The sequence below is a fragment of the Rhagoletis pomonella genome, unplaced genomic scaffold (genome assembly GCF_013731165.1).
Source record: "Rhagoletis pomonella isolate Grant_MI unplaced genomic scaffold, Rhpom_1.0 Rhpom_scaffold_00003, whole genome shotgun sequence".
Classification (NCBI taxonomy): domain Eukaryota; kingdom Metazoa; phylum Arthropoda; class Insecta; order Diptera; family Tephritidae; genus Rhagoletis; species Rhagoletis pomonella.
In genome coordinates, this window is record NW_023458557.1 from 31,224,706 (window position 1) to 31,240,268 (window position 15,563).

Consider the following 15,563-nt stretch of genomic DNA (forward strand, 5'->3'; position numbering starts at 1 on the left):
TATATATATATATGTATGTGCAGGCCCGACTATGGGGTCGGTTGTATCCCGCGGGCGGGATTTATCCTTAAATATAGTTGGAAGATAAAAATTATACGATTTTGTTAAGTTGATAAATTTGATTACTTAATATTCACATAGCTATTATAAATTCCAATAAATGCGAAAGCGCATGTCTAGGTGCACATGCAAATGTGGTAAAGCTATTACCGTGCTAGTCAAAACAACCCCCAATCTGGCCTTATATGAAACATATCGCACACCTAGATCTAAAATGCGATCAACTAAAACAAAAAATTTTGGGTAATTTTTTTGCATAAATCAATTCATCGGACTTACATCCAATTAATGGAAATATTTTTTTCTTCGTGATTATATATGTACATTAACACCCCTATGCTGTAATCCTTCGTAGATTCGATTTTGCTAAATACGAATCGTAAAATTGGTATGCTGAAATCCGCGTTGTCGTATCGTAATTTCGAAATTCGTACGCCATCTTCTGAATCCTACGTAGCTGTCATTTTTATGTATTTGTCGGAAATTTTGTACGAATAGCAACTCGTGTCGAAGGGAAACAGAATTGTTTTAAAATATCAATAAAATAAAGCGCGCAAAAATATGTATTTAAGTTGAAGTGTGAACAGAAAAGCAATTTATTATTATATGTTTACAAAACTATCAGGTCGAGGATCACAACAAATCGCTCGCAATGCCAAAATCTAGCGGAATGCTTGAGCGAAGGGCCGGACATTGCTCGAGGCTTTGTAAAAGGATCTAAAGAGGATGTGGTGGAATTTTGGGAAAGCGTTGCAAGAATTAAAGCGGGACAATATCTATCAATGGATCAGAACAATCTCGTAGCAATCTCCTTTGTATAATAATGCAACTGTTACCTGTCCTTACTCCTCTGACAAAAGTACACCGGCCACTGAATCCTTTGTATTTTACTTAATTAAGGAAAAGTCTTTTCAAGTAACGATTAAACTAATTTCTTTTTAATATCATTATTACTTTCGATTATATTTATTTTGATTTGTTTCTGTCAAAGCAGCTGATTAAGAACTTCGAATTTCACGTTTTTAGCTGGCAGTACCGCTGATAGGTGACGAATTTAGAATTTGTTCGGAACTATCGAAAAAGGGATGCAGCGGCGGCTAGTTTACTATACATAGATATGTGTTGGCGGCTTTTTCGTTCAAATGCACTTTCAATCTGCACTTCGCAGATGCTTTTTCATAGTTTGATTATACACAACAAAAGTTTCTGTTCATTTTAACATCTTGGGACCATCTGGAATGTAAACAATAACAGCGAGCACCTCTGCAAGGTCAGCTACAGTCAATAGAATAGATTTTTTTTCGTCTGTCGATTTTAGAACTGGTTCGGTTTAGGACTAGTTCGGAACTATCGAAAAAGGGATGCAGCGGGGGGCAATTGACACTTTCTAGGACATCGCCATGTTAAATTCGCCAGTTGTTTGCATGCAAAAGAGATATATCGCGAACCAGTTCTGGGTATAAATGTAATAGAAGCGCACCAGTTCAGAACTAGAGATTTTCCCCACAGGGAATCTATGCGTTCATGAGATTGGAGGTTATTGACAACAGGAAAAATCAAAAATCAAAAGAAGTCGAGTTTCTTGCATACAGTCCGTCTGAGCTTAAAGTAATGCATTTGACTAAAACAATAAAGACTATTGACCTATACAATAGTATAATATAAAAAAAAACTCCCTTTAGACGAAGTTTTCTATAAAAATATTATCCACATACTACGAAAATAGAGGTAAGAATACTTGGTATTTTACAAAAGTACTGAACAAGTATGTAGTAATAACGTTGGAAATTCGTTTAAATACTTACATTTCTTGTAGGGTTAGAGAAGGGCCCGACCCATATTTAGTACCGGACCCCGATTTTCTTTATACGGCCTTGTACATGTTTATATAAAATATTATACATACATATGTAAGTGTGAGTACAGGCACACAAAAAAATTTACGATAATAGAAGTTTATATTATTAAATGAAAAAAATAACTATTAAAATAATACCTATAGAATAATAAGTGTTTAAAGTAAATTTTTTTTTAAATAATATTAACTGACTTGTACAGTGCACTCGCGAAAACTGTTGCTACTAAATGTTTTTTTTTTTATTTAACGGCTTTTCTCGAACGTACGTGTTTCCGCTTGCAATAAAGAAACCAACTTGAAACCAGTCAAATTAACCGTTATAAGTGGACCAAAAGTTAGCTAATGTTGTAGGCGACTACGAAATTCCCCACAGTGTGTACAGTATATTTTGCTTTGCTGCCTTTATGCTTAAGCGCACATTTAAGATACTTTACCCGAAATGCGCATCAGCTGCATTATTTTTATTACCTCCCTTTTATTGGCTCGAGATGTAACTATGTAATATTGATGCGCCTAAAAGATGCAGCAATTTCTATTCTCAAGATACAAACCTGATGACAGTACGAATGGAAATTATAATAGCGAGGTTTTAGTTTTTCAAACTAGATATAATTTTTAACATTTATAAAGAAACTGCATAGACAATAATTTGAAAAAATGGTGCTTTTCCACAATAAGTTTGCATTTAATACGGCCTCGAGCTCATAAAAATTTTTGAATATAACTGTTATAAGGCCATAAAAATAACAAAAACAAATAACTTAAGGACGAGCACACCTAAAAGTTAAACATTCTAATAATAGAAACATTAACAAAAACCAACAAAACCAAGAACCACATGATCAAGTGAATTGCAGCGGAATAGCTGTGCTTGATTGTAGTTGGCTTAGCAAAGTGAAATAGTGGAAAATAAGCAACAAGAATTAACAAGACAAACTTAGCACAGTGCGTAGGCAACTGGCTGAGTCAGTGGTGATCGTCGGTTCGAATCCTACTGAAAGAAGTCTGATGAGGAAATGTGGTGTATTTCCGAAATAGTTATCACTTCTACCATTTTTTTAAATTATTGTTGCTTTTCCACAATAAGTTTGCACTTAATACGGCCTCGAGCTCATAAAAATTGTTGAATATAATTGTTATAAGGCCATAAAAATAACAAAAGCAAATAACTTAAGGACGAGCACACCTAAAAGTTAAAAATTCTAATAATAGAAAGATTAACAAAACCCAACAAAACCAACAACCACATGATCAAGTGAATTGCAGCGGAATAGCTGCGCTTGATTGTAGTTGGCTTAGCAAAGTGAAATAGTGGAAAATAAGCAACAAGAATTAACAAGACAAACTTAGCGCAGTGCGTAGGCAACTGGCTGAGTCAGTGGTGATCGTCGGTTCGAATCCTACTGAAAGAAGTCTGATGAGGAAATGTGGTGATTTCCGAAATAGCTATCACTTCTACCATTTTTTCAAATTATTGTTGCTTTTCCACAATAAGTTTGCACTTAATACGGCCTCGCGCTCATAAAAATTGTTGTATTTAAAAAATTATTAATATAAAGTCTTATTTATACTATAAATGCGAAAATTTCGGCTTAAAATCGAAAAAGTGACAGTTTTTGAAATCGGCACAAGCTTCAAACTTCGTATATTTTTACTTGGTAACGCCCCTCAAACTAGTCTAATGGGAAATTCCGTCGTTCCAGACCGACTCAGTTGAATTTGGTTCAAGAGCACCGTGAGGTATCAAACTATACCGGGTATTTGCTGGTTAATTAATAATATTAATAGATTTTTATAAACTTAGGCTTATCTATAACATTAAGTACATAAAATTTTTGCTATATTTTTTAATTATGTTTTACAAATTACAAAAAAAAGGAAATAACTGAATTGACCTGGCATCGAACACGGACTACTAAAAGGCAACTCTATTAATTCGCCTACGGAGTTTTCACTACATACACTCTTCTATGAAATAATATTGGGATTCATGAAAGGTAGCAAAATTGTTGGAACTGTCGCGTTTGTTGCAAAATTTAACACCTTGTGACACCGATGATTACTTTTGTATGAAAACTTTTTTGCAACACTCGCGGAACACATTTTTTTATTGTCCTCAAATACTTTAAGAAAAAGTTTATCAGTTACGGCTGTTTCGAAATATAATTATAAAATCTTTTATTTTTCACTTATGCGCAGGATTTGAAAAAACTTGATATTTGCAATTGGAGTTACTATAGGTCATTCATACTGCTTTGTTCACAACGTTGCCATTTCGCCAAAAATTCCACTTTGCGACGTTTCATGAATAGTACTAGTATGAATGACGTGCCACATTAAGAATAAAACTTTTTTAATTAATTCAAAAAGCTTTTAATAAAATTAAGAGGAGTTTCATTTTAAATTGAAAGCAGAAGCTTTTTCATCTTAGTTTTAGAATATATATTAATTAAGAAATCAATAAGCATGTTTCATGCGCGTATAACCCTAATAAATTTGTCTGTATAAGTCCTTTATTTGATAAGTTGTCTAATATTGCTGTCTAGTACGAGAATATTATACTTTGTGGTGACTTTAATAATAACAATCTCCTTTCTGGTGATTCATTATGTTCTTCGTTGCTTGATAATGTTGCAAGCTTAGGTCTTTCAGCTGTTAACATCTCAGTGCCAACTAGGTGCTCTAATAATTCTAGTGCCAGTCTTCTTGACTATTTTATTGTTTCTAATCGTTCTTCTGTATTAAAATTTAACCAAAGCAAAGAGAAACTGTATGTATATCGAGACTTCCGATCGATTGATTTGGATGCTTTGTATCGTGAACTGGACAATGTAAAATTGTATAACTGTTGATATTTCGAATCCGTGAATGATAAACTTGAATAGCTAAAAATAAAGCCACCTTGGCAGTTAAGACAGAAAAGTATAAATACTTTGCAGTCAAACTCGATATCATTCTCTCCGCTCTTGTAAATTATGGCGGAATATTGAAAATCTTCAGGTACATGCCAAGGACAGATCTGAGTGTATGTTAGATGTTGAAAGTCTGAATGATGTGTTTCGTTGTAGTGCCTCGTCTAACGGTTGTATGTCACAATTCGCCCCAAATCCTACTTCGACTACGTATTCGAATTTGAATTTTCCTCTGTATATGAAGGTGATGTGGCTAGATGTATTCTCAAAATTAACTCCAAAGCGGTTGGCGAGGATGGTCTGCCAATTCGATTTATTAAGTTAGTTATGCCATTCATCATAAGTCGACTGACACACATCATTAACCACTGTTTTACCACATCTTGTTTGCCAAAGTTATGGAAAGCCGCTTCTATTTGTCCAGTTGGTAAAAACAAACGTGGTTGCTCACCTTGTGATTTCCGTCCAATTAGTGTTTTGCCTGCCTTGTCAAAAGTGTTTGAGTCCCTAATGTCTGAGCAAATCATGTCACATATGTCCGAAAAGAACATGATAGTAAACATTCTGAACGATTTCCGAATTCCCTTTGATAATGGTGATATTTCCCTCCTGTGCCTAATTAACTTTTCCAAAGCATTTGAATCCGTAGATCTCACACTCTTAAACTTTCATTTTATTTCGGATTCGGTAAAACTGCACTATCGCTTATGAAAAGCTACCTGACAGGTAGAATCCAGCGTTTGAAGGTTGGTTCAGTAACCTCTGGATAGTGTTCGTCCGATACCACCATGTACTCGATACCAGTACTCATTTTAGAGCATCGAAGGGGGTACTCGATGCTTCTCAAAGTATCGCTAGAAAATACTCGATTCTACTTGTACTCGAAAGTACTCGGACGAAATATTTCAAAACAGTTTTGAAATCTTTTTTAAATAAACAAAGATATAATTTAAGGCAAAAATGCTTTTTAATATGAAAATATATGCTTATTTTTAATATATACATACTTATAGGTAAATACATATTCTAATTTAATTCAGAAATGGCTTTGTGAATATGAAAATATATGCTTATTTTTAGCATAAATATATATATACGTATTTTTCCTGCGTAATGTATGAAATACCATAAAGCTTCAGCACATGGGATATGTGTCAAACTTCATATATCCAACTTGTGGCAACTTTACTAATTTGACTATGGTTGCATAAATTCTTCGACCGAGTAAATACTTGCACAATGTACTCGATACCCACCAAGTACTTGGTCACATGTATGGAAGTACTAAAAATACTCGCTACTTGGTAGAGGTACTCGAGTATTTACTCATATGTACTCGTATCGGAACATCACTACCTCTGGAACTAAATCCGTAACACGCGGTGTTCCTCAGGGATCTATTTTGGGCCCCTTGTTCTTTAGTGCTTTCACAAATGACATATTCATGATTATCGGGTCCTTCAAAGGATTTGGACAGAATCACATCTGATTTGAATATGGGCTTATCATCTATCTCGCATTGGGCTGCTCTCAACGGCCTTTGCCTTAACCCTGCGAAGTCATATGTTCTACCTGTTTTTAAGACAAAATTCCTTTTTAGCAGTATTCTTTCAGTTTATCTTAAAACCAATCCCCTGAAATTAATTGATAAAGTTACCAACTTAGGGTTATTAAGAAATATAAGGCAGCTTCAATTAATCTTACCTATTATTACTTATGTTGAGGTGGTATACAGCAGAGGTTCTTAAAGTGTGTTCCGCGGAACCCAAGGGTTCCGTAGAAAATTCACCGGGGTTCCGCGAAATTAGTTTTGGTATGAATAGGCACGGCGGTCGGTTTGAGTTGCACACAGAAAGAAAAGTGCTATAAACTTGACCGAGACGCAATTATCTATTTTCAAGTATACATACATATGTACTCGTAGTTGGTATGATTGCCGTACTGAGTGCCATACCTACATAGGAGCGTTGAGCTTGCGCTTGCCAGCTTGTTTTTTTCTAACCGGTATGTGTTGTTGGCCGCTGTAGCCAAAGGGTTATATACAACTTTCTACAAGGAACTAGAGCTGCAAAACTATCGATGGCACTATCGATAGAATCGATAGTTTCAATTTGAAACCAGTATCGATGAATGGTAGCCACTAACGCAATACTATCGGAAACCTTCAAATACAAATAGTTGCCAAAAATCAACATTGAGACTTAGCTACTTCAAACTACAAAAGTGCATACTCAAAAATTTTCTAAGAAACCTAATTAAAAAGCTCGAATTTTTGATTACTCGAAAAACTCGAATTTTCCTCGTTTTTGTAAATTATATAAAATTAAGGTTGCAAACAGAGTGGAAGCGAAGCCGAAGACGAAGGTGAAGACGAAGCCGAAGACGAATTGCTTGCTTTGCGGGCGAGCTGGCGAGTGTACGTAGTGGAAGACGATTGCGATGCAATGACAACTAAAATGGATTCGTTTTCAGATGAGGAATTTTTTCTAAATGAAAACCTTTTTCTAAAGATAAAATTAAATGAAAATAAAGAAAAAACAGGAATTCACGAAATAAATTTGTCCAGAAAAACGTTTGGAGAATTTCACCATTTGTATGATGAGTTACGGCAAGACGGACGGACATTTTTTGATTATACGAGAATGTCAATTAATACTTTTGATTACATTTTATCAAAAATTGAGCCATTTCTTGAAAAACAATGGACCAATTTCAATACAACCCCCATCATGGCCACTGAAAGATTGTTTGTGACTTTAAGGTAGTACCATCATTCCAACTCCGGCTACGCCACCCGTGGAGTTTTTGCGCCGAACTCACTCCGAAATAAAAAAGTGCATATCGCTAGCTTAGAGTGAAAAGTTGCTAAGTCCACTTTTTATGAAAACTCATATTTTGATATAGGAGGCTAGAGAAATTGAATACGCATCGTTTCGAAAATTATAAAGGTACTTGTTTTATTTTTTCCTCTTCATAAGCAATAAACGGAAAATTTGCTAAGTCCAAAAGAAGCACCGCAAATCCGATAAGGCCAAAATAATACGACATCATTTAATAAATATCGAAACCTCCTGATTCTTATGGACTTTTGCTCTTCTTTAAACGCGCAAAATGCTTGATTCAAAGTCTTGCGAAATAGTTAAAGAAAATGGCTATAGGAAGATTTTTTCCTCTCCTGTAAAATTTTTAAAATGGGACTTAGCAACTTTTCTTTCTAAGCTAGCGATATTTCAAACCGTATTTATTAATCAATTTTAATCCAAAGAGTTTATTTTAATTAATTAAATGTCATTGATACATTGTTCTTGAAAAAAAGAAATATCTTCTGAAATATATTGTACATGTCTTGTGGATTTTCGGAAAATTGCGTCGATTCCGATTCCAGAATGGCTGGCGACTGGACGTATGAGTTTGCGTATTGCGACGAGGAGCACCCGTTTTTATAGGCAAAGTTGTAAACAGATTTTTGTATTTCCATTCTGCAGAGAAGTTTTTGTCCTGGATCCATTTTTTTAATATGTGGCAACAAACTCACAAAGAAAGCCATATCCTCATCATCAGTTTGTATCTTCTGTTTTGATCTCTGTTCCAATAGATCAAGTTTTCTTTTTCGATTTTAATTATTTCAGCATTCACTTCATCATTTCGCTTAAGTTTTTTACGTGCGCTTTGTGAGGTGTTGGGTGTCTCTACTTCAAAAGTACTCATGCTGTTTTCGACGCTATAATTTTCCTTGCTTCCTTGACCCTTCGGTGTTTTATTAATGTCCATATCGATACCATTGTTGTTATCCTCATCTTCAATATAAATACCTTCCTCCAATGGTTTTTGCTGAGTCAGATTCCCCGACGACTTTCGACATTTTATCTGATCTCTAATGAAAATCATTGACGTAAAATATGGCCACTGTGAAGCGTTTCCATTAGAGCCGCCTGGTCCTGGGTCACCTGAACGTTCAGGTGGAATCTTTTTCAGCTCAGTTCGGAATGTGTCTCTCAATTGCTTCCATTTCTTTTTTATTATTGCAGCTGAAAACCAAAAGGATATACATGCTTATGTACATAATTGATATCAATATTCAATGAAGAAAATATTAAATACGACTGATAAATATACATTAGACTGCATCACCAAAAAAAGTTGCGGTTTTTCCACCGGGATTACAAAATTTATTATATTTTAAGACGTCCACCAAAATATTTCGGAAAAATATTAAGATTAAGCGAGCTGGACCGATTGATTTTTTTGAATAAAAATAGTTTCTTAAAGAACTTTTTGAAAAAAGTCCCCTCAGATCACAAATTAGATTAAGCTTAAAAAATCTGCATAAAAATATTTAAAAATCTTTTCAACGGAATCGTAATAATGAGATTTTTTATGTTGTTTTTTTTACTTTTTTCAAAGATTGGTTTACGAAAAACTGGAATAGCTGGGCCACAAATGTTCTGATTTAGACCTATGGGATCTCAGTAGAAAGGTATTTTCACACAGTTTTTATTTCTGGCCAAAAAAACGTCATTCGTGTCCCATCTTGTTTTTTTCGAATACCAACACATCTTAATTCAACTTTGAATGACATTCGTTCATCCTACCTTTCTCTTCCATCCTTTGAATGAGTTAGCAATGAAATAAAAAGGGTGAGAAAATAGCTTTCCAACGACACCTCTTAAGTCTAAATCGGAAGAGTTTAGGTTCAGTTATTCAAGTTTTTTCTATACCAATCTTTGAAAAAAGTTAAAAAACAGCATCAAAAATCTCATCATTACGATTCCGTTAAATTTTTTTTCTTAATTTTTTTTTAATATTTTTATGAAAATATTTTAAGCTTAAACCGTTTTATCATTTGAGGGGATTTTTTCAAAATCTTTAAGAAACTATTTTTATTCATAAAAAACTCGATTTTTGGAGGTATTTTCAAATAGGTCCAGCTCACTTAAATCTTAATATTTTTCCGAAATATTTTGGTGGACGTCTTAAAATATAATAGATTTTATAATTCCAATGGAAAAATAGTACCGATTTTTTTTTGTATGGGGAGTGATGCAGTCTAATATACATACATATCATTAAATAAAAATAAAAATTCAATAAAAGTTTGTTGGTTTATGAATTAAGGTATGTATTTTCTTATTTTTTAGATACCTTGCAATTGGAATTTCATTTAGGTCGCTAGCTTTTTCATTTCGAATGGGTGCTTCTACTGTTCGGTATCTTGTGGGAATTTTGGCAACCATTGCATATACCAAAGCCAGTTTGAAAAAAGTATCAGAGGACTACTGGAAGCTTTGGGGGTTTCCGAATTGTGTCGGATCCATCGACGGAAAACATATCCGTCTAAAATGTCCAGCGGGTTCCGGATCAATGTTTTTTTAATTACAAGAAATATTTCTCTATAGTACTACAAGCTGTTGCAGATGCGAAATGCAAATTTTTGTCGGTTGAAGTTGGTGGATGTGGACGTCAGAGCGATGGTGGAACACTTGCTTCTTCAGCACTATACAAAATGAAATGCTCTGGGGAATTAAATTGCACTGCCTTTGATTTTTAGTACTTTGATGTGAGGTTCCATAAAATGAAAATTGTTTAGTAAGGGTTCCATCATCTTAAAAGTCCCATAAGATTGACATATTATTTAACCAAATTACACGTTATGTATATGGATTGCGGAAGTTTGACCATATACCTGCGTGGAGATGTAGCTTCTTATGATGTGATATCACTGATTATCTAAAATCAAGAAACAGCGTCTTTCTCTTCAAACTTATCGCCACAAAGACCCCACCTTATTTTTATGAGAAATTAATTTAATCAAAGTGTGAGCGTCCCTTTGATCTAATGGTGCCTTTATTTAACTTTAAGAATTCTACTAGACTATTCTTCATCAATGCTTTAGGAATCTGGAATTCAATTCCTGCTGCAATTAAAAGCAAGATCAATAAAAACAACTTCAAAACCACTTTATATACATAGCTACTTTTCTAACAATTGGTGAACCATCTATGTAATATTTTAATTTAATCTCTGTTAACCATGAATATGTGATTTAATTATATGTATTAATGTATGTCTTAGTATTGAATTTATTTGTTGTACTATACTATAGTTTATATATAAAAGATCTTGGTCTTACTGTCCTAATACTTAATACTGAAATAAATTGAAATTGAAATTTTTACCTAAAAACAATAAAACATATATACGTAAATTTCTTTGTGCTTTCGTCTGCCATACTCCTTCTTCTATTGATACCCTGCAGTACGGGGGAGTGACTACAGGACTTCTGAATCGGTAGCTACCTGATAAACACCGTCAATTACCGACCGACTACTTGCAGTGTATTTCATCGATTACTTTTACAAGGCAATGTCCTAGGCGGTAATCACCATCGGCTCTCTCTGCACTACCGGGAGTTACTAAAGTAGTCACTTGCGTGATTTATGGGCGCCCTCTGTCGTAGTTTTTCGCTATTCTGCTTACGACTGTTTCGACTCTGCACTACCATGTGCACTACCACGGGTTAAAAGAGTAGCTACTTACCTAGGAGTCGGTGCAGTAGCGGTTCAAAAGTAGCGATTGACTCCAGCACTCCTGGAGGGTAGAGACAATTTTTATAGATACAGTCAATCTATAGTCTATACCAGAGATGGGCAAATTGGCTCCCAGGAGCCTTTTGCACTGAGGAGCCGGCTTGGCTCATTTAGGAGCCGGATGAGGGGGGCATCAAGAGCCAGCATGAAGGGGGAAGAAGAGGGTAATAAAACCGATTGTATGTACTCCGACTCTCAATCCCAGTAACGAAAATGGTCACCGGTGACATTGTCATTAATGAGGATTTAGTGACACCGTCGCACTTGCTGTGAATCCTAAACGACATATAGCTGACAATGACACTGGTGGCAATGTCATGCAGGTGTACTCCTATCAAAGACTTATAACAGACAATGTCTTGCAGCGGTCACTTATAAAAAGTTCATTGCAGGACAAAGTCATGCAGATGACATCAACGACGAAATTACCATTTATATGAAAAAGTCATGAACGACTTCCATACAAACGGAGCCAAAAGTCATTTTTTATTTTGAGGAATTTTCTCTCGATATATTTGCAGAGAACAAATGCAGCCATGTTTTACACAAGAGAGTTGTTAAATCGCACTGCAAATTTTTGAACAAAAAGCTTTCCGAAGTTTTATAAAGAGCGAAATACACCACACAAGTGGCTTGGCAAACATTCTTCAAACCTACTTTTCCCATTTCGCCATATATCATGCAAACATGACTCGTTCAAGCAAAGAATTTTAGTTTTCTTCCGGTTCACAATGTAAAAGCGTGTGGTTTTCTTCGAGTTTTCTCTCTCGCGTCCTCATTTCGTCGCGAATGAGGCGATTTTATCATACACAACTTAAGCGATTTGATCAGACGTCAACATGGCGGCCAGAAAATCAAAAAATTTTGATTTTTGTTCACATTCTCCTCAAACGGCTTCGTAACGGTGATACTTTGTTTGAACCGCAAGAACAAATGTACCAAATGAATTGGAGAATGTAATTAATTTTTATACTAAGTACCTGTAAATAGTCTGCAGTACACAATACTCATATCTGTAATAAGAAAATTTTGAGTAATTTGTTCGGATTTTTCGTCCGTTTTTTAAGAATTTGGTAATTTTTTTGTGGCAACACTGCTCGTGAACTAAATGAACATAAAGAACTGTTCTTTCCGACTGCTTGACACCTGAAACATAAAGAAATTTGCTTTCCCTTTTTAATGTGCCTTATTTAAGCTCATAGTGGCAAAAATCTTTTTGTGTCAAAAAATTGTTGCCAAACATACATATGCTCGCTTACGATTGTCATTATGCCATGTTTTTGTTTCCATTTTTGTAAAGCTGCTAAAATATTTACGATTGCTACTAATTTAGCTTAGATTTGTTTTTAAGATTTACAGATTTGGTGTATTCAACTTAAAAAAAAAGCACCAAAAAACGCACCAAAAATTTTCGCGTTGGTGCGAAAAGCACCAAGCTGGCAACAGTGCTCATGTATATATGATAACTATTTTCGCTTTTGAGAGATGCTGAATTTGCTGTTGACTGTTAGTATTTCCGTAGCTGCTGTGCCAAGGATGACATGATACGAAACTCTTTTTCTCGTGAGAGCGCTGTGAAAAGGTTCATTTCATGGGTGCCACTCGCCAACATTTTTTTCTACCAAAATCTCTTAAGAAAAGTGACCAAATCTTCACTACCAAAATCTTCACTTCTTCACTGTGAAAAAATATACTATATATCATAACATATATGTATATACTTACAGCCCGATTCTGTGCACTTTATAAATTCAATATATTTATAATTTGTCAATTTTTGATTATTTATCAAGAACTCCCAGTTATAGCACAGAAGTTTAAATCTATTTCTTGATAAACTATCAAGATTGAAATTGCTATTGACAATTAAAATAATTTTTTTTATTAGAAAATATTTTTGTATAAATTAATTACCGCATGTGCCGTTATTCTCATTTTCGTTGTTGGTGTTTCCGACAGGGTAGGAATATGATGTAACGTGGAACGATTTTCCATCATCCCTTGTCAAATTTGGATTGGAGACAAACCGGTTTCGGCGTTGTGCCATTTTCAGTGTAATTTTTCGTTCGGAATGTGCCGATACTTGGACCTGCGACTCACGGAATAATAGCACCGGCACACAAAAAAAGTGGCGGGTGCTTTTAACCGTCCGTTTGACTCGATGATTCGATTTTTCATAATTTACTGTACGTCGAAATATATGTCGGTAGGTGTCGAAATACATGCCGGTAGGTGGGTCTGGTAAAAAGCACGCGATATTTTTTTTTTTTGCCGGAATAATCAAAACAATTTATGGACCTTACCAAAAATTGCCAGATGGCCAGTATTAAAATGTGAGTAGAATTCAAAATTTACCCCAAAAATTCGAAAGTTGTTTTAGAAGTGCAGCCCTTGGTGCTGCCACTGTAATTCAAATATTTCCAGTATTCGAGTATGAGATGACTCTAATTTAATCGAAGTAATGTTATTGAACTTTGTACCACGATTTGTTTGTTAGGAAAAATGGAAACAACAATGCTTAAGCGGTAGAAGTTATAGCAGCTATTTCGGAGATCACCACATCCCCTCATCAGACTTCTTTTTTTCTATACTTTCAGCAGGGATCGAACCCGCGTCATCGATGTGCAAAGTCAGAAGTGCTAACCACTGAGCTATGCACATCCCGCACAGTGTTTCGGATCGTAAATCTAGCTGCACGAAACTATTTAAACAAATACTCGTTGATGGATCTTTACACCACTTCTTACCTGGGGGATTTTTGGGTCGCTGATTACGAATCTGAAGTCACTTATCAAAAATTCAAAATGGCGGATCCAATATGGCGGACGAAAATTGAAAAAAAATCGGTAGATTTCTATGTAACTGGGGATTCTGGGGGTTTTCTGGGTTGCTGATTACGAATCTAAAGCCATTTACTTAATTTACTTTATTTGCTTCGGAACGAGCATTTTCATCAGATATTTCTTTAAATTTACTAATCACATAATCACGGACACCTTGTTGTCTTTTAGAACTTACAGCAACACTTCTCCAAATGTCAAACAACTCACTTCTTAAGATTTTCTTTACCATGACTAAAATTTAAGATCACAGCAAGAAACACAAATAAATTTCAGAAAAAAATGTATAACAGCGCTTAAAGGTTTGCATGCCTGTTGTATAATTTTTTACTTTCAGAAAGCGGAAAATTCGCGAGTTACTGTTTTTTTTTAACTCTTTCATAACCAATGTTTTTATAACTCCACGTATTTTTCTGTTTTAACACATTGCTTATACCAATGTGGACATAAATTGCGTTATGACCTCTAAATCTATAGCGGAATAAGTGTAATTTTTTGTTTATAAAGTCAGTTTGCAATTATGCAAATATCTGTGAGTGCAATTAGCAATCTTTTAAGTTAAATTTCAGCTTTTAAAATAGAGTTCCCAAATAGGCGGCGTTGACTTATCTTTTGACGTAGAATACGTCTTACCTTAAGGTATGGGGGCTATGTTCAAATGTTGTAGTTGTAATTTTTAGAGCTTCACAAAAACGCTTATTACACGAGAACTAATAAAGCGATTTCAAAGAAAAGTATGGCGTTTCAAAGATAAAATTCCAAACCTGTCGACAGATTCATTTTTGTAAATAACCAATTCGGTTTCTGTCGTAAAAACAACGGTAAACATTGCCTTATTTTGGGGTCAATTTTGAGCCTTTAAAGTGCTCTAGCAACTTATTGTTGGCATATATAACTTTCATTTTCGGGATATAGGTTCTTTGGAGCAGTAGAAATATTATCGGGTACAAATTTTATATAAATTTAACAAATATTGAGCATTTTAAGGCAAAAAATTGTTGAACAAATTTGCAAATTTTTTTCATTACCAAAATGCTCGAAAACCGCTCGAATGATTTTGTTTTTGTTTTCTTTAATCAAAAATTCAAGAGTTTTCCTTTCGTTTGGTATATGGGAAGTATTGGTTGATATCTGCTATATATGTTTATTTTATTCAAATATATGGGCATAAATGATTTTCCATACAAAATCACCTCGTCATCATTTTGCAAACACGTGCATATGTTGGAAGTGTGGGAAGGAGACAAAAAGTATGTATACGTATGTAATGCGGCTTTTGATAAACAGAGGCGCGCTATTTATAACC

The 15,563-nt window shown here is 34.7% G+C and overlaps 1 protein-coding gene across 1 annotated transcript in view; it reads right to left on the reverse strand.

Annotated features, from left to right (window-relative positions):
- LOC118736174 overlaps positions 1–15,563 on the reverse strand; it is a 61,298-nt gene that overhangs the window by 4,535 nt on the left and 41,200 nt on the right. The window contains exon 5 of the mRNA XM_036466269.1: positions 8,493–8,858. Within this exon, the coding sequence (XP_036322162.1) occupies positions 8,493–8,858 (366 nt within the window). The remainder of the gene's footprint in view (positions 1–8,492; positions 8,859–15,563) is intronic.